Source organism: Podarcis cretensis, assembly GCF_951804945.1.
Source record: "Podarcis cretensis genome assembly, chromosome: 3".
Taxonomy (NCBI): domain Eukaryota; kingdom Metazoa; phylum Chordata; class Lepidosauria; order Squamata; family Lacertidae; genus Podarcis; species Podarcis cretensis.
The window spans coordinates 68,233,457-68,251,752 of NC_137172.1; the positions used below are offsets into that span (position 1 = coordinate 68,233,457).

The 18,296-nt window shown below is 40.0% G+C and overlaps 2 protein-coding genes across 5 annotated transcripts in view; both read right to left on the reverse strand.

Annotated features, from left to right (window-relative positions):
- The window catches only part of TPD52L1 (TPD52 like 1), a gene marked incomplete at its 3' end in the record, with an annotated part of 29,989 nt that extends 28,797 nt beyond the window's left edge, over window positions 1–1,192 (reverse strand). Inside the window, exon 1 of one of the 4 annotated variants that reach the window (XM_079970823.1) lies at window positions 955–1,192. In XM_079970823.1, coding sequence (XP_079826949.1) covers window positions 955–976 — 22 coding nt within the window. In that variant the 5' untranslated portion in view covers window positions 977–1,192. Of the gene's footprint in view, window positions 1–852; window positions 876–954 lie in introns of those variants that run through there. The other 3 variants (XM_079970824.1, XM_079970825.1, XM_079970826.1) reach the window with 3 other exon arrangements.
- Window positions 1,193–3,473: 2,281 nt separating this feature from the next.
- Window positions 3,474–18,296, reverse strand: LOC307213077 (uncharacterized protein). Its single transcript, XM_079970807.1, has 10 exons — window positions 18,178–18,296; window positions 16,366–16,456; window positions 15,594–15,672; window positions 15,355–15,469; window positions 10,457–10,641; window positions 8,921–9,075; window positions 8,175–8,337; window positions 7,055–7,213; window positions 5,754–5,921; window positions 3,474–4,309 (listed from the first exon to the last, which is right to left on the reverse strand). Exons 2-10 carry the CDS (start codon window positions 16,452–16,454, stop codon window positions 4,109–4,111), a joined length of 1,314 nt encoding a protein of 437 aa, XP_079826933.1. The 5' UTR covers window positions 16,455–16,456; window positions 18,178–18,296; the 3' UTR covers window positions 3,474–4,108.

Below are 18,296 nucleotides of genomic sequence, written 5' to 3' on the forward strand. Positions count from 1 at the left end.
AGTCAAGAAAGGAACTTTCGTTCTGTGAGCGACAGGTAACCAGCACTCCTATCCCAGGAAGAGGACAAAAAATGTTAGTGGAAAATACAAGTGTGGAGTTGTTGTTGTTGCTGCTGCTGCTGCTGTTTTAGTGTACAAAAATGGGGCGTTTAAAAAACACATTACTTAAACATTATACACTAAGTGCAAGGAGGAGGAGGAGGAATGACAATAGAATTATTACTGGCTCAGGGTGGTGGCGAATGGATCTTGCTTGGAAAGTAACTGGGATGGCTGCTTAAACAATGCATGCTTACATGGGAATGTATTCTACTGAACACAATGGGACTCAACTTCAGGGTTGCACTCCACAGCTGTTACTATGCACACAACATGCAAGCATGTCACACACTAAAACAGTCCAGTTATTTGGCTTATCAGATTGCACTTTATGAGAAAGAAGTGGAGTGGAGGGGGGCGGGCGATTTTACTGGTTTCTCTTAAGGTTCAAAAGTGGCAGTTTGTTAAGGGACAAGAAGAGAACCGGCCATTCAAGGTGGTCAGCTGTGTTTTGATTCTCAGGAAACAGCTCCGACTTCAGAGAATCACAGCAGAGCAAGACACCTTTGCTCGAAGCACTCAAAAATGTACCTTGAGAATATATATATATATATAGCACCCATAACTCTACCGATCCACAGGAAAGAAATAACAGTGGGGCTCACACTTTCCGTAGAAAATTCATCAAATTTTGCCATGCGGGTCTCTTCAAAACTTTTTCTACCTCCTATCATGCAGAATGAGGGTGGGGTGTGGATACCAAAACATTACCCCCACACTCCAATATATAGATATACAGCATAGAGACATCACCGAGCGCGAAGCTGAGGGGAAAGGAGAGCGGAGAGACACCCCTTCCAGAAAGGAACCGGCGTGCGCGCCTTTCCGAACCGCTTGGCCGCCGAAGGAACTGACCTTCCTCCGCCTGCGCTTCCATTTCCCCCTTCAGGGCCCTCTGGGATCCGCTTCTTCGGCTGGGGAAGAGACTCGCTGCGGCCCCTCGAGCGCTGCGCCGCTTCCCGCGCTTCCCGACTGTTGCTCCCGCTAATCGCCAGCCGCTACCGGCTCGCGCTCGCTCGGCTCCCTTCCCTCTCGCTCGCTCGCGCGCGGGGAGGCGCTTCGATACAGCGCCACCTGCAGGCCCGCTTCCCGCCCAGCACCCACGCGCCCGCTTTTTATACACGTGACAAGCTGCGCGGTGGTCAACACGTTTCTCTCCGCCGGGGCGGGCAGGTGGCGTGGAGGCGCGCACGACCTTCAGCTGGAAAACGTACGTTTAAAATGCCTCAGATGTACTATCGCCTAATGGTTTGGCATGTAGTACCTACTACTGAAATGTGAAAAATGACTCAACAGCCTGGCTCATAGGTTCCCCATTTTTCTAGTTAAAGTGAAAGCACCGCGCTATTTTTTCTAAGAATGGCTTTTTAAAACCCCGGTGAAGGGAGAGATTGTTTTTGTTCCTGCACGTCCTGCACTTCATACTCCCCTCCCCGCCTCAGGTTCTCTGAGGGAGTCCATGCTAGCGAGGAGCTGCAGTTCCTTTTCTGAAGAGGCACACCAAATCCCCTCAGTTTTTACTTTTAGAAAGTTAGTGAAGGCAATTTTGCTCCAGTGGATCTTGATTCCCGATTAGTTCCGAGAGTCACTGTTGCTGCTTATGTCTGGAATCGGCTGGGCAGTTTCTTCTGTTTTCTGCTGCTGCTTCAGTATGTTTTTATAACGATGTTGTTACTGTTATGACTGCAAGGTGGCTGTGTTAGTTTAAATGCAAATACATCAGTGCACAGATGAGGAAACTTCAGTGATTGGCCTGTTTAGGGAAGTTTTTAATGTTTAACATGTTTTTAATGTTCTATTGTGAGCTGCCCAGAGTGACTGGGGAAACCCAGCCAGATGGGCAGGGTACAAATTGTTTGTTAGTTTTTTTTTATTATTATTATTGGTGGTGGTGTGGCCAGAGAGCCGGGTTTGAATCTGGGACAGGTTCAGATCCAAGCTCAGCTGTGATCCTCACCTGCATGAGCAACTATCCCTTTAACCACTCTCTCATTGTAAGGATAACTACTGCTTTGTGTTCCTTGTATTTTTATGCTGTGAAGTGCCCTGAGATCGACAGATGAAGGACAGTATACAAATTTAATTAATAATAGTAATAATAATCCATGTAGTAAATCAGTAAAGGATAGCACACAACTTTTCTCATTCTCCGATTATTTCTGTAAATTTCCCAAGGCCTAACCAACCCTCATCCATGTGTAAAGCAAACATATGAACATGTTATATCCATTTTTTCCTATCTGTTAAAGGACTCAACCAAATCCTAAATCAGCTTCAGGCTGAGTAACTTTGAGCAAGCACATTCCAACTGTAATTTCTCATATATGATGAAATGGGAAAAATAACAATGAAGCTCAGAATATAATAACAATGAACCTACTATGAAGAAAAGCAGAGAAAACTAGCATTATATCCCCAAAGGCTCACAACTAGTTTCACATGTAAAGCTGGACTCTCCACTTATGATAGTGGCATTTTAAAAATATGTTTTGTATTGTGTATGTCTGTCTTTTTCCAAGGGAAACAAGCCATATGCCCCACTTAGGTTCATGTCAAGTCACTGTCTGGATTGTGGCATTTACATGGACATACACTTAAGAGGATGAATATCATTAGCATAATTGCAGATTCCTCTTGGAACAAATAGTTAAGACCTTTTCCTTGAAAGGGTTTAGACATGGCCCGGGGGCCGGATCCGGCCCATTCACCTTCTAAATCCGGCCTCCGGATGGTCCGGGAATCAGCATGTTTTTATGTGAGTAGAATGTGTCCCTTTTATTTAAAATGCATCTCTGGGTTATTTGTGGGCCCTGCCCAGTGTTTTTACATGAGTAGAATGTGTGCTTTTGTTTAAAATGCATCTCTGGGTTACTTGTGGGGCATAGGAATTCGTTTATTTATTTTTTTCAAAATATAGTTCGGCCCCCACAAGGTCTGAGGGACAATGGACTGGCCCCCTGCTGAAAAAGTTTGCTGATGCTTGGTTTAGAGTGACATGAGTTTTCTTGATTTAAAGGAGGGAAAAGGCATACCATTACGTAGGTGGGGGTGGCGGCGTCTAAAACAAGCAACTGCCTAAAGCAGTCTGTAACACTGCACATTACAAACTTCATATTGCATCTTAATTTTGTTTCTTACAGATAAAAGTGTGAAAGATCATATAGCTGCCTAAGGCATCCTTCAATTTATACATGTGTAACGATCTTCCTGAAATCTGCCTGTGAACTGGTTTTGAATCAGAAATATTGTGGAATATAAATTATTAATTGTTTTCTTGGGCAAGTTGGCTCCTTTGCAATTTGCATTTCTACTTGGGATAAAGAAGAGATTTGTTATTTATGTGGGAATAGGAAGATGCATTTGAAAACCATAGATGTGGTTTTGGGTTTTTTTTTACATATTTTTAAACAGGTACATTTAAACATAAACATAGAAGGGTCATAGAAGCCAGTGGATTTTCATCCACAGATTACCAAAACTTTTTGCTGGCAAGGTATCAGTGCTTACACTTTATATATATCAATTATAAAGATCAATGTATTACCATATAAAACAACCAGCCAAGGAAATGCTTAAGTTGGACCATATCGACAAAGATATGCTAAGACTACCATGGGAAGGTGCTCTAATATGATGCCCTGAAGAGCAAGTCACACACAACAACTAAGGTAACACACACACACACACACACACACACACACACACACACACACACTATATATATATATATATATATATATATATATATATATGGACATACAAAATGTTCAATTATATGATGGTCTACAAAAACATATTAAAAACCCTAAACATTGTAGGTGAAACCAAGTGTGCCATTCTGCTTGTGGAAAAAACTTTTGATCTAACAGACACCTCTAACAGTAGAAATGTAGGGGAGTCAATTTCTACTATAAATTGTCTAGGTCACATTACAACATATAAATGTTGTTTAAAATTCATCAGTGTTCAAAATTCTAAGACATCAAAACCCATCTACAATACCAGATTCCTATTTTCCCATTTTGACTACAACATCTGTCATTGACTTGTTGAGTTTCTTCATTGAATTTGCCATTTTGGAGATTTTATCCCATTTTTCTGATTCAAGAGACTGATGTAACACATGCCTTGTTTTTAACGCTGATATTGCTTCATCCAGCTGTAGCATCTTATTGGAAGTCTGTAGAAGACTGCTTTCATTATCAATGAGCTAAAGAAAGAAAATTGTGAAAGAAAAGATGTTCCTTAGGAACAAATATTAAGCAAACATTTTTTTAAAAAAATACACTGAATACCTCTTTCTTCTCTTTCCTAACAAGAAAAGGAAGTGCTTAGGATTTGGTACAGTGGATCTGGGCTGCAGCAACTGGAGGATGCTTAACCCATTCCTCTTTCCTGAAAATCACCTCTCAAACAACCTTTTGCCCAAAAGGTGCTGCAAGCAGACATACTGCATCAGGTAGTGAATGGCTGCAGTGGTTTTTCGAATGGATGGTGTGACTAATATTGTGGGAAAGGCTTGTGAATAGTGTGCTTTATGTTGACTGGGAATTTGTACCATGCTGCCTAGAAATTTTCTCCAATTTTAGTTATATATAGTTATTATAGATATGGATATTGTGTCTTTATGTATTTGGATTTTTCAATGTAAATCATCTGAAATTGGGCTTATGGTACATCTGTATATTTTAATCATGTATCTGGGTTTTCCTTATTGTAAACTGCTTAGAAATTCATTAATAGTAAGAGGCCTACTTACAAAGGAAAAAGTAAGAGGTCTATAAATGGATGAAACTAACGGATAGCAAACTCAGTTGAGTACATTGGGAAAATGTTAATTCCCTCACGTTGTGGTCACAATCCAGACTGGGTTCCCTGCAGCTGCTTTTTTTAAAAGAGGAAAGACTGGTGCTAATCACATTTTTAAGCATCATGATATGCATAAGCATAATATGTAGTTTGGCCCTAGGCTTACAAGCAAAAGCAAATTAGATTTGCAGGTATATTTGTGCTTTATAATAAGACTGCAAACCTATGCATGCTTTCTTGGGAATACTTCCACAGAATTCAATAGGATTTACTTCCAAATAAACACACATAAGAGTACAATGTAAGGATTACTCAGACTTCATAAAGTATGCACAAATGATATAAATGCATATTTCCCTCACTTACACCTGCTTCCACTTCCTTCCCTTCCCTTTGTTATTTCATTTATGTCAAGTATTACATCCTAAGCCACCTTGGGGTATGGGTCCTTTGGTACTCTGTAAAGCACCATACACAATGATAGTGCTATACAAATAATGATGATGCATTGTCCACCACATACATCATTAAATAAAGTAGGGTTTGTCAAGGGGAGCTCATAATGGCAAATGTCCCCAAATTATCAGTAAATAACATGATTTACATATTTGTCATCATGACTACATTACTTCTGGTAACAAGCAGTACACTTCTGAATACTAATTGCTGGGGATGCCAAGCAAGCATTAATATGTTCATGTCCTGTTTGTGGGATTCACAGAGGTATATGCTTTTCTTATGTTCTTATATATACATAGGAATTATCTATTTGGGCTCCAACTGAGCCCAAAATGGCTTTGTTTGCAGACCCGCAACTTCATTATAGGCTGGATAAAAGAGTTTACCTGGTTCTGTAGATTAGATGCAAGATCAACCAGCAGAACTTTGTCTCTTTTTAGTTCAACATTGTCCTGCTCCTCTCTGTCCAACAAGGCTCTTGCTTCAGTTACTTGACTGCTCATTGTTGCAATGCTTAACTTAAAAGATGTGTTTCCTTTTCCCAAAATTCTAATCTGTTAGAAACCACAAACAATAAATAAACCAGAAAGAGAGATAATAAAAGACTAAAGTATCAAAATAAAAATGTTTCAGAAATGTTTTGCCTCTGAAACTAATGTCAGTGTACTGGAAAAAGAAAATATCACCAGTCTTGAAGCAATGATTCTTCAACATCAACTTGGCTGGACTGGTCATGTGGTTTGGATGTCTGCCAAAGCAACTACTCTATTTCCAACTTAAGAATTGAAAGCGAAATACTGGTGGACAATAGGTAAAGGGGCCCCTGACTGTTAGGTCCAGTTGCAGAGGACTCTGAGGTTGCGGCACTCATCTCGCTTTACTGGCCAAGGGAGCCGGCGTTTGTCTGTAGACAGCTTCTGGGTCATGTGGCCAGCGTGACTAAGTTGCTTCTGGCGAACCAGAGCAGTGCACAGAAATGCCGTTTACCTTCCCGCCAGAGTGATACCCATTTATCTACTTGCACTTTGACGTACTTTTGAAGTGCTAGGTTGGCAGGAGCAGGGACCAAGCAACGGGAGCTCACCCCGTCGCAGGGATTTGAACCACCGACCTTCGGATGGGCAAGCTCTAGGCTCTGTGGTTTAGACCACAGCGCCACCAGTGCCACCGTAAAAGAGGTTTAAAGATGCTCTTGAAGCAAATCTTTAAAAATGCAGTATAAGCATAGATAATTGGGAAACACTGGCCTGCGAGCACTCCAATTGGATAATAGCCTTTACCAAAGGCATAATAGAAGTGAAGAAGCATGAACATGGGACAAAATGAGCTAAGAGGAAGGCATGTTTGGCAAATCCTCACCGTGATCAACTCCTGCCCAGAAACCTATATCCGTACTGTGAAAGAATGTGTGGATCCAGAACTGGCCACCACAGTCACTTAAGAACACACTGTTAAGACCATGTTTATGGAAGAAATCATACTTGGCCACAAGTGATTGGCAAAGAAAGAAAGAAAGAAAGAAAGAAAGAAAGAAAGAAAGAAGACAGTTTGACCCAGTCAAGAAAAATCCTTCAGTATCCCTTTATGCCTAGATTAGTGTTCTGATCTATGAACCTGCTAAGAAATGAGTCCTATTGCTCAGTTTCAGAATTATAAAGCACTAAGAGAATCTCTAGCATCATACAACCTTATCCTCAAGATCCTGGAAGATGTTATTTTCCTGTTTCAGGAGTTCTTGGTGCCTCTTGATCTCTTGTCGCAGATGTTCTTCACAATCTTTTAAAGTAAGAAACTGAGCAATGCTGGCAGAGTGTGATGTATAGCTCTCCTCCTTGAGTGCTTTCTCCTGTAGCAAGTTATACAAGGGTGAACTAAGCATGAAATTACATATCTTGTACAGTTCTTGAAAGCACAGCAGTTGATCAGTGGCATTTGGAGTAATAACCTTCAAATAATTTAGTTGTGTAGCTGGACCCTTTCCTATGTCTGCCTACACAGGCTTTAACTTCCTACAGCTCCTAGTTAATTGGCCTCCTTAATGAAAGCTCCCAGCAAAAGGTTTGGGAAAGCATGCACTTATAACAAAGGACAACTCAGGAGGCACATGCTTTTAGTGCCTAACCAGTTGTACAAATGAAATTGGTTAAAACAGGTAATAGGAAAAATATAGAGCACAAGTCTGCTACATGACTGTTTTTTGGCCAGCATAACTCACAATGGATACACATCCATATTTGTCTACTATGAAGATAAATGAAGAATCAGTTTCAAATCCAAACAAGTTCTGTGTGTCTTTAATCTGTTTGGAATCGGGAGAATCGGGTGCAGTGAATAAATGTATCCAGCTCTTCCTATGTAATACCCTTGAAAACACAGGTCACTCAGATTTTCTTTTCCTTGTTTCTTGGTGTCTGAATTGTCCTAACATTATGCTTTTGCTCAACACTCAAGGGATATTATATAATTATTATTTTCCCAAAGTGTTATTTAAACACTGAAGGAAATTATTTATACCCAGATCTCACAATCTAATTTGCATGACATAGATGTATTTTAAAAGTAGTAACATTTTCACCCCTTGAGAGATAGAGGAAGAATGAATATTCAGTTGGCCTACTTCTATCAGTGGCTTTCAGGAATTTACAGATTATTTATTCGTCAACTATTTACTGGTTTATGCAAATGAACTATAAAAAATAATTATTTGGGAACTTCCACGCACAAATCTGTTGAAAAACAGGAACTCTCCTATGTACAATCTTCTGCAAATAGTTTATATCAATTGGTTGGATTGTTTCTTTTCTTACAATGTTTGTTTGCCTGGTAAGTTCCAAGAGCCTGGACCGCAGTGCAGAATTTTCCTTGTTCAGTGCTGTATAATCACCCACCATTTTACTTCTTAGGAAACGATCCTGTTCTGCTAGTAGCTCTCTCTCACGTATTTGTTGATGAAGGAGAGATATCTCTTTCCTAACCAGAAAATGTATGCACATTTTATTTATCCAATCATTTATATCCTGCTTTTTGATTCAAGGAACACCTAACTTCCTAAGACAGCTTCACAACAATTAAAATCCACAGTAAAATAAGTCGCCACAATAAAAAATAATGATCAAATCAAATCAAAGAAAAACTTGAACAGGTAAAGGAATGGGTTATAATAGAAGAGCAATAATCAACTAATAAGCATGCTCTCCAAACACATGGATGAAGCCTGGTCCCTTGTGTGCTGGGGTACCCAATTCCAGGCTACGAAATGAAGTTCTGCAAGGACACAACTTTCTCTTTCCTGCAGCAGAAACTGTATTACTAAATCACAGCAGTTTTCAAAACTGTAAGGCAGGTCCTCCATATGGGAGACAATATGTTTCATGACTGGGTCAAGAGCTGGAAGTGAATTGGCTCTTATTTCTTTTAGTCTACTTGGATGCAATCAATTATGAATAAAGGCATGAGTGGGCAGATGGTCTTGTAACTTTGTGGATATTTGCTGAATTTAAAACAATGCAACCTCAACTAGTCTTCACAATCTGCCAGATTCATTTGTTGATACCGTAGTTCATGAGTGATTTGTTCTTGCATCGCTGCTGTTTTCTTAAAGATCTTATCTTCCATTTCATTCACAGCAGATTGAACTTTCAATAACTCCTGCCTCTTTTCAGAAAGCTGCAACTCCACCGCCTTCTGCTGTTCTGACCGTTGCTTAACCTTGATTTAATTTCAACAGGTGAAAGAAGGTAAGTATAGTTTATCACAGCTCAAACCTGGTTGCATGAATATGTGTCAATATTTGGGGCTTACAAATGGTTGCCATTCTGCAGTTTCCCAGATAGCAACATCATGTATGCAGATGAAGTTTCTGGATCCTTTCACCAAAAAGAGTCCAAAGATATAGCATGAGTAAAACACACACACAAGCAACTGAAGGCTTTATACAGGGGGCTTCTTGCTTTATTGAGTTTGTATGAACACAGCCAAACAGATGGCCTGCTCTATCAACACTGGTCATCTGTTTTTATATGGTGATGACTAATTCTAGGCACCAACAACATCATAAGATGCCTAAGCTGGCCTTCTTTTCAGCAACGAGACTGAAATAGTATCACCGTAACTGTGGTGTAATTGTTATTCTAAAGCAGCAATGCTGCAGCAAGCAAAGGCCCCAGCAGCTCAGTCAGCTGCTTGTGGCTGCAAAGCCAGACAGGATGTATGTGACTGTTGCCATGGAAACAAAGGGGCAGTCCATTCTCCTTATTGAGCACAGGATGTGAGCTCAGTGTGTGTCATATGACCTGTACAGGATGTACATGGGTGGAGTTTGGAGTCTCTCTCTGTCTGTTGTGTGCAGACATGTTTTCTCTGTACTGAAGTAAAGACAGGAATAAAAGAATGTAAGATACATTTCTGTCTGAGTCTGATTCCCCTCCCTGGGGATATGCTGGAGAGCAGGGAGGAGGAGAAGCAGTTTGGTGTGTTTTTCTCACAGCCTGAGGAAAATCGCCGGAACGGACCTCGTGTGTTTTTCCTACCGGGAGTCGCCGGAGGGAGGTCGAAAGAATTCAGCCGGTGCCTGGAGAGATAGGCACATACCTCTGACCGAGCCTGAATTCCGACAGTAATATCCCCCAAACCAGACTGGGTAACAGTCTTGAGGCTTTGACCTCCCCTTGTAGCAGGTTGCTTGGTTGACTCATTTAAGACATATTGGGTCACTTTTCCTAAACTGTTGTCTGAATCATACAGGCACCTCTGGTGAGAGATATCTAACTGCTGTCCTCCTCTGCCAGACTACAATGATAATCATACAGTGGTACCTCGGGTGACATACGCTTCAGGTTGCATACGCTTCAGGTTACATACTCCGCTAACCTAGAAATAGTGCATCAGGTTAAGAACTTTGCTTCAGGAGAACAGAAATCATGCTCCGGCAGCGCGGCAGCAGCAGGAGGCCCCATTAGCTAAAGTGGTGCTTCAGGTAAAGAACAGTTTCAGGTTAAGTACAGACCTCTGGAATGAATTAAGTACTTAACCTGAGGTACCACTGTATTGGTATTTGCAGTAATTGCTAGAAACAAAGCAATCAGATTACCTTTGCTTGTAGTACAAGGATAGTATGTTCTGTGTTACTCAGGTTCATCTGTTGCTGCTCCAGTTCCTGTTGAGCACGCAATATCTCTACCTCTTTTGCAGAGATCTCTCTGTCATTTTGTTCCTTCTTTCTCTTTGGTGCTATGATTTCTTCTACCAAAGCCTGTTTCTCTTTTGAATGACGCTCTAAAGGAGAAAGGGAGGAGAATGTAAAATTCCAATTCCAATTGCTAGCATAAATAGGAATTTATTTCTAAAGCCTAAAATAGAACACTTAAAAACAGAAGTCGAACTATTGTTCCATAGTCAAATTAATTGACACACCATTTGAGGAAGTGCTAACTGAAATGAAACCAAATCCAAAAGTTTGATGCTGCTTTCTTTTAAGCATATCATTAGAGCTGCATTTAGAAGAGCTCAGAATGAGAAGTGGGGACTCCCAATTTCTTTGCATGGCAAGGTCCCAAATCCTCCCGGGAAGTTGGAATAAAGACACATGAAACAATATTTTGGGTTAATGAGTGAAAAAGGCCACAACGTTATTGGTTACAGAATATGAGTGGTGTTGGCTTAGGCATTGGAAACCACACAACTATATCTGATTCCTGCCTGTTCACAGGAAGTCTTGGGAGGGTTAACCACCAGTAGGGGGAGCCCTGCTGACGCACATCAACTAGGAACTCCCTCAGGGTCACCGCTAGGGGTCGTGCCATGGCCCTAGCCCCCTGTCTGGGGCTTCGGACAGAGACCATGCCCCCCGGATTCCTTTAACGGAATACCCTTGAATTAGGAGGGGTAGGTGATGGCCACTACCTCCCCTCCCCTTCAACCAAATATTCCAATGCCTAGCTGCCAAATCTTACAGAGTTGTGACAATTTGCTACGAGGTAGGCGAAAAACCAAATGGCCGGTTCCAATTTGCCAAGTGGAAAAAATTCCTACCAGACCCCTTCAACAGGCGACCAACCGAGGTCCATAGTAAAGTCAAGAGATAATGAGCCTAACCTTAGGGAGGGAGGGCGGGAGAACTGAGCGAGCAGGAAGAAAAGGGCGAGAGTCCTCAGTTGTGGGCAGTTTAAATAGCCCGCACCATGCCCCCGGGATGACATGGCCGAGGACCCAAGCCCGCAACGTCATTTCCCCAGGAATGGGAAATGGCTTTCTCATGTTTTGTTTTTTATTTTTGTGAATAATCTGCCTGATCTACTCATGGCAAACATTCATTAAATGTATTTTGTGTTACCATATGTGCTCCTTAGGGAGACCTTAAAAGCTTCTCTTTCTGTCACAGAATGCAGATCTACATTACTATAATGTCGAGGGTAGAGATGGTTATGAAATTCATTAAAAGTGAGCAAAAAGTGACATCTGTCGAAGCTTGCATGCTTGCACAAATTGAAGTTCAAAGCGTGATACAAGCTTGCAGTCAAGTAACTATATTTTCATGAATCGTAACTTGTATAATTCTCGAGATACTGTTCCCAAAGCCCACATCATTGAAAAAAATCACACCACTCTATTCCTGCTCCCCTTTTTATTGGCCTACTTCTCATAAAAGTCTTCATCATTGAACCATTATCATACAGATATTCCTTGTTAAAGAAAGGCTGAATGCATACAGGTGTGATTAGTATTACAAAAAAACAGAACAGAAGAGCAAAGCCAGCCAGCTAAAGCCAGCCACTGACACAGTTTAATAAAATATATTTTACAGAAATGATCCAAACTCAGGTAAATACAACAACAGTTAAGAGATTAAGTGAAGGGGTAGATGGTGTATCAGCAATGCACGGGGCTAGTAGTTTTGTCAAAGGAGAAAAAGCTAAACTGGGGAAAAAATTAAGTTGTTTGTTTAGTTGTCTGCCCTGCAGGCAAAAAAAGAAAACAGTGCCAACAAGGGGGCTGCTTGGAAGCAGGAGACCAGTGGTGGAGGATTGTAAATAATAATACAGAATGTCAACTGCATATAATATTATAGATCGTAGAAATAAGTTAAAAAACCACACCATTCTTCTGTGTTACTTTTGTGTTTCCAGGGGGATTTGCATTAAAGTCAACATCAGTCATGACATTTTTGAGCTAGAGACCTACTTTTTCAGCTCAAAGATCTAAATCTCAAAAGCAGGGGAATTTCAAGGTTGATATTCAAACTAAGGGCTGGATTGAATTACTGGACAGTTAGAACACAGCATTTTGCATTCATATTCTGAATGTTAGGCTTCAGAAAGAAAAGCCATTTATCCGAAACTGCCTTTGGATAGAGATGATTTCAAGATAGGAGACACAATGAAGAAATGTATACATCACCAAAATAGTGTGACACTTAAAATCATACAAACTGATGTGCTCAACTGGATAATGGATGTAAAGTGAAAAGGTCAAAAGAAGTGCCTTAGGCAGGAGGAGCTGCAGGAACCACTCAAACATGTATCAAAGTCAATAGTGCAGAAGGTGGGGAGAAGGGAATGTAAACCAAAAGGAAAATGTAATAAATAAAACTATGGTTTTGAGCAGTGCTTTTTTTCTGGGGGGACACAGTGGCACCCCTACCCCTAAACATTTTGTGTATCTAAGTTTGGCCTCATTGAGGGGCAGTATTTCAATATGAATAGGAAAATGAGAGTACCCCTAACCATTTTTTAAGAAAAACACTCGTTTTGTGTGTGTAAAAAGATCTTTGAACAAGCAGTAAGATGATATTAAAACTAGAATATTAAACAATAGTATTAAAAATGGAAAACAAGAAGAAATCCCAAGACTTCTTGAGCAAAAGTAAAGATACATGCTGCTTTTTAGAAAGAGAAATAAAAAACAAAGATAGTATTTAAAAGGCAGATAAATTCAGAATTACACATTAAATTCAAGAATGCAAACATCTCCTAGTTCATGAAATTCTTGTGTTTGTGGAGACTACTTGTTTTTCAATCAAGGCTTGAAATATAGTTTAACAGTAGTCAAAGCATGCTCATTGTAAGTCATGATGCTGTATGCTTATGGAGTGGCCTACAACACTTCTGCAGGGACCAATGTTGTGCTTTTCTATGCTGCCAAGCTTATGCTGAAAATTAAGAAAATGCTCTTCTTGTGTAATTGTTGATCTCGGATTTTGGAAATTTATACATTTTTTTACTGTATGATTTCATGTATAATTGTCGTAAACCACTCTGATTACACACACACACCATATAGCCGCATATAAATATGTTTTATAAATAAATAAACTTTACTATCTCAGTGAATTTGAGAAAGAGACAACTTTTAAAGCAAAATTGTCAAAGGGAAGGTAATCTTCATGGAAATTGTATCTAGGGAAGGAAAGGCTACCTCTTCCCTCTCCAGCTGCATTCTTTACAAAGATCCCGTCCTCCAAGCTACAATTAGGCATGAAAACAGCCTTCCATTGGCAGCAATACAGAATTAAAGAATGCAAAAATACAATTACATTACAGAAAGGATAATCAATAAACTCCATCACTGGAAACAAACTATACTTATCCTGAAGACATAATTTGAAGTAGTAATACACACTTTAACCACGTGGTGGTGGTATTCTTTTTTAAAAGAATAGCACGGGATGGGAGGGAGTCGGAACCCTGAACCTCACTCTTCAAAAATGCAGCCTTTCTATCTATATTTACACATGCCCCCTATTAAACATCTTGCTTCTTTCACCTTCTGTGTAATGATTTATCAATATCAAGCACCACTTGGCTCTTCAGAAGTAGTAAAGGTCCAGTGTTTTAAAAAGGTTTGGTTTAACAAGGAAATTATGTATCCAGCATAGTTCCAGATTACTCAAAACCCAGTCAGTTTTGTGATTATATCTGAGATGCCCATGTTCCATTCTTCCTCTGCCAAGGTAATATTCAGTCATTTAAATAGGAAAAGTACCAGTTTGTCTCCATCAAAATTGCAGCCTTTCTTCAATCATATTGGCTATTTGGATTATTTACTTTTTAACATCATATTTCCCTTTTATCTTAAATGTTCCTAAATAAATAATAACAATTTTATTATTTATACCCCACCCATCTGGCTGGGTTTCCCTAGCCACTCTGGGTCGCTTTTAGAATATATAAAATATCTGATACAGGGCTGCCTTCAGATGTCTTCGCTTCTTGCAGCAGTGAGGGAACCAGCGGAAGACCCTCAGAGGAGGACCTCAGTGTCTGGGCTGAGCGATGGGGGTGGAGACGCTCCTTCAGGTATACTGGACCAAGGCCATTTAAGACTTGGTCAGCACAGACACTTTGAATTGTGTTCAGAAACGCACTGGGAGATGCACTTGGTCTCTGGAAAATGAATTTAGGCTTGCTCTGTTTATAGAATATGTATCTTGGTGTTATGTCTACCAACAGTCCTTTCTCCCACAACTGCCAACTCATTAAGCCAAGGGTCCAAAAAGCTGATGGATTTGAATTGCGGTTTACATAGAGGGAGCTTATTGTGTATAGTGTTTACTTAACTGAAGTAAAATTGGTTTACGGGTGTTTTAACTTGGAACTGTTTAAATTGTATTGATATGGATAAATTTGGATGTATTGTTTTCATTATGGGCCAATGGCCGCAATAAATAAATCAAATCAAACTCATAGTGTTCAGAAGCTAAAAGCCTCCAGAATTTCCCACTGTTTACTGTATAAAAAATAAAATTTTTGAGGGACGTGGTGAAAGAAGACACCAGGACTGCATGTCAGTCACAGGCAGTGCTTTTTTTTCTAGATAAAAGGGTGCTAGTACTCACCATGAAGTTCTTACAGTAAGTGCCACACTTTTAACCAGTGTTTTTTTTTTTCTAGGAAAAAAGAGTGTTGGTACTGTGTAGCTTTGAGTAACAACCCCCCACCCGCCCATACAAAAAAGCTCTGGTCACAGGAATAACATAAAATTAAATATTACCATCAGCCATGTTGATCTGGTTACTAAGTTGTTCCCTCTCTGTCTTTAGTATGTTCAAACCACTTTCTTTTCTCTTTAGCTCCAGCTGAAGGCCATCAGAATAAGACTGTAATTCCTGTGAACAATATTTATTGTTATTACTACTACAGTACATTGATAGCCTAACTAAGGGAGCAAGATTTACGTGTTCAACTGGAAAATACTGGTTATGCCATTAGAGAGATAATAAAGAAAAACACCTGTAGCTTTTGCAGCATTTGTTCTGTTTCAGATGCAATGAGAGGTTGCAGTTTGGTGTGTTTTTTAGCCTGATCACGAGTGATGACAGCAAGTTAAGGATAAAATGCAATTTGAAATTAATGTTAAAAAAGAAAACTGTTGAATTTTAAAATAGAAAATTGTCAAGCTGCTTTCATTCAGCTACCATAGAAATAAAATAATTTATTCCAATGTTCCTTTTGAAGTATTTCTTTTCAATACAGGCACCCCACCATGACTTATATGAATTCTATACACCCGCAACTGGGTTTGTGTGTGTCACCACAAAATAAACAAATAAATTATTTGAAGCAGGAAATAGCAAAAATGGCACAGAAAAAGTGAGCGAGCTGAAGAGTGGGCAAATACAGTTTGCATGGCCACTTCGAGTGTCTCGCTGCCCCAACTCAACGTACTTTCAAGACTAACAGGGAAAGTACCAACAGGCCCCATAGTGGCTCTGGGCACTTGGAGCCACCCAGCCACTGATCCCCAGCTCAACTTTCTGGTCACCAGAAGCAGACAGGGCATGCATGCGCAAAGGCACATCGCCACCTGGGGAAAGGCATGTGGGGACCTGCTGAGGGAGAGCCGCTTTCCAGCCTCTCTCAATAGTGCCCTCCCCATTTTATGTGATTTAATGTATTCATGCAGAGTCCAGGAACGTAACCCTTGTGTATGGGTGGGGGGACTCCTGTATTCCATTTCTGTGATTATTTAATAGACTGGCTTTTAGTTAATAGTACAGGATATAGAAAATTAGCTTCCAGTTCAAGGAAGTAAATTTGCTGTTGGAGGTTCTTGATGTATTCAGATTCTATGCTTGAAGATGAATTCTCCATTTCTAAAACCAAACAAAATGATTTTCATTTAGTGGAACATTTAATTATCAAGCAGAATAAAATCATTATTATGCATTTTTTTTAAAAAAAATATTATTATGAAACAATCTGCTTTCAACAGTCATATTTAACATTTTATCTTCTCCAACAGCTACTTTGATGAAATGACGAACATGACCTATGATGCATTCTGCTAAGTTTCGCTTTCATTCCCTTTGACCTCTGTTTAAATCAATGAGAAAATTCTCACAAAGAGGGGAACTTTGTGCACATCAGAGCACACACTGCCTCAAGAAATTAACTGATCCACTTTTCCAACTCCTTCATCTCATACTCAGTTCAGGTTATCAAGACTGAGAGATATGTCCTTATTGTTCAGAAACTGTGCACTGTATGTAAAGGATATAAATGATACCTGACAGATTAACTAGACAGGTTCCAGTGGCAGTATTTCAAGAAAACTATTCTCCAAATATCCTGTAGTGTTCTACAATGAATATACTAACAAAGCCCAGCTAAATTAAGTTCAAGTATTTAGATGTAATCTGATTTTATTGCTTTGAATATAAATCATCTAAATATTTCACAAACAGGTTTTAAAGGAACCTAGCTACAAACTAAGAATGTGCACTACTGCATATCTAGACATAAGACCCTGAGTGATCTAAAAGTGTATGATAATCCTTATATTTCACTTCTACATGAAAAAATAATATAATCAATAATCAATAAGCTTTACACCAATGTAGTGTTTATAGGCTCAAAGACACCGGCAAATATGTGCATAAATATGTATGCTGATAGCTATCCTTCCATAGTTCTTTTTACCTCAAAGCTGGAAATGAAGCAGAACAGCACATTAGGGGTTAAGTCAGAATAAAGTCAATGCAGAGTATTAAACAACAAAGTGTTACAGAGGGAGTCTAAAAGCATAGCTGTTCTATGGGTATATAAGGTATTCTTTGTTCAGGTTATTACAGAATTGGAGGGGAGGGAGGGAAAGGGAACAACAGAAATACTTTAATACATTAGACAGTTGGCCTTATTGGAAAGCTGCACTGAATTAGTGGTTGTTTCAGAAAGCAGTTTCCAGCGCCACCTGGCCTCTTTATTACTACAGATCCTCTCACCTCATAAAAGCAAGCTGAAATTAGTGTGAAGCCAACCACCACCCCCAAATCATTTTAATAATAATAATAAAAAATAAAAAAGAAAGAGTGAAACACCTTCCACATTATCTCAAATTATCTGAAAGTAGAAGGGAAATACACCAGCCAATGGACATAGAGCCACTGGAAAGTTGCACCAAGGCAAGGGGAAGATCAACCTGGTCCCATCTATTTGCCAGAGAAGGAGCAGCTGAAGGAAGATTGCTCTTTCAGGAAGGAAGGAATGTAGGAAGCAAGCAAGCACTTTGCTTCAGCTGACAGTTGCCGTGGGATGGCAGAAGCAAAGGAAATGACACTTTGGCTCCAACCACTGGCCAAGGAACAAGAGTCAGTGGGCCAGATTCACCTAAGTTGTTGAGCTAGTGGAAGCCAGTCCCCCAAGTGCAACCTGACTCCCACACCTTGCCCAAATCTGCTCAGGAGAACCCCCAGAACAGCACAAGGGGGGAGGGGAAATGCTTGCATGATGATGAATTTCACCAGCTGTTCAGGCAAGTACACAAGCAAGGGGAGATCAGCCTGGCATGAACTGAATATAAATGAATGTAGCTCACTGCTTTGTCCCTTGTCTTCCTTTTTCCACCACTCCCCTTTCCTTCGGTGTCTTGACTTTTTAAATTGTAAGTCTGATGACAGGGTCTGTTTCTCCTTTGTATTGATGTAAGCTACTATG

Excerpts from the sequence above, each read along its gene's own strand:
- LOC307213077 (XM_079970807.1), bottom strand. The coding sequence starts at position 16,454 with ATGGAGAATTCATCTTCAAGCATAGAATCTGAATACATCAAGAACCTC. Across the intron at positions 15,470-15,593 it reads AAATGCTGCAAAAGCTACAG|GAATTACAGTCTTATTCTGA; the intron begins GTGTTTTTCTTT and ends TATTGTTCACAG. Across the intron at positions 7,214-8,174 it reads TTACCAGGCAAACAAACATT|GAGAAAGCACTCAAGGAGGA; the intron begins GTAAGAAAAGAA and ends AACTTGCTACAG.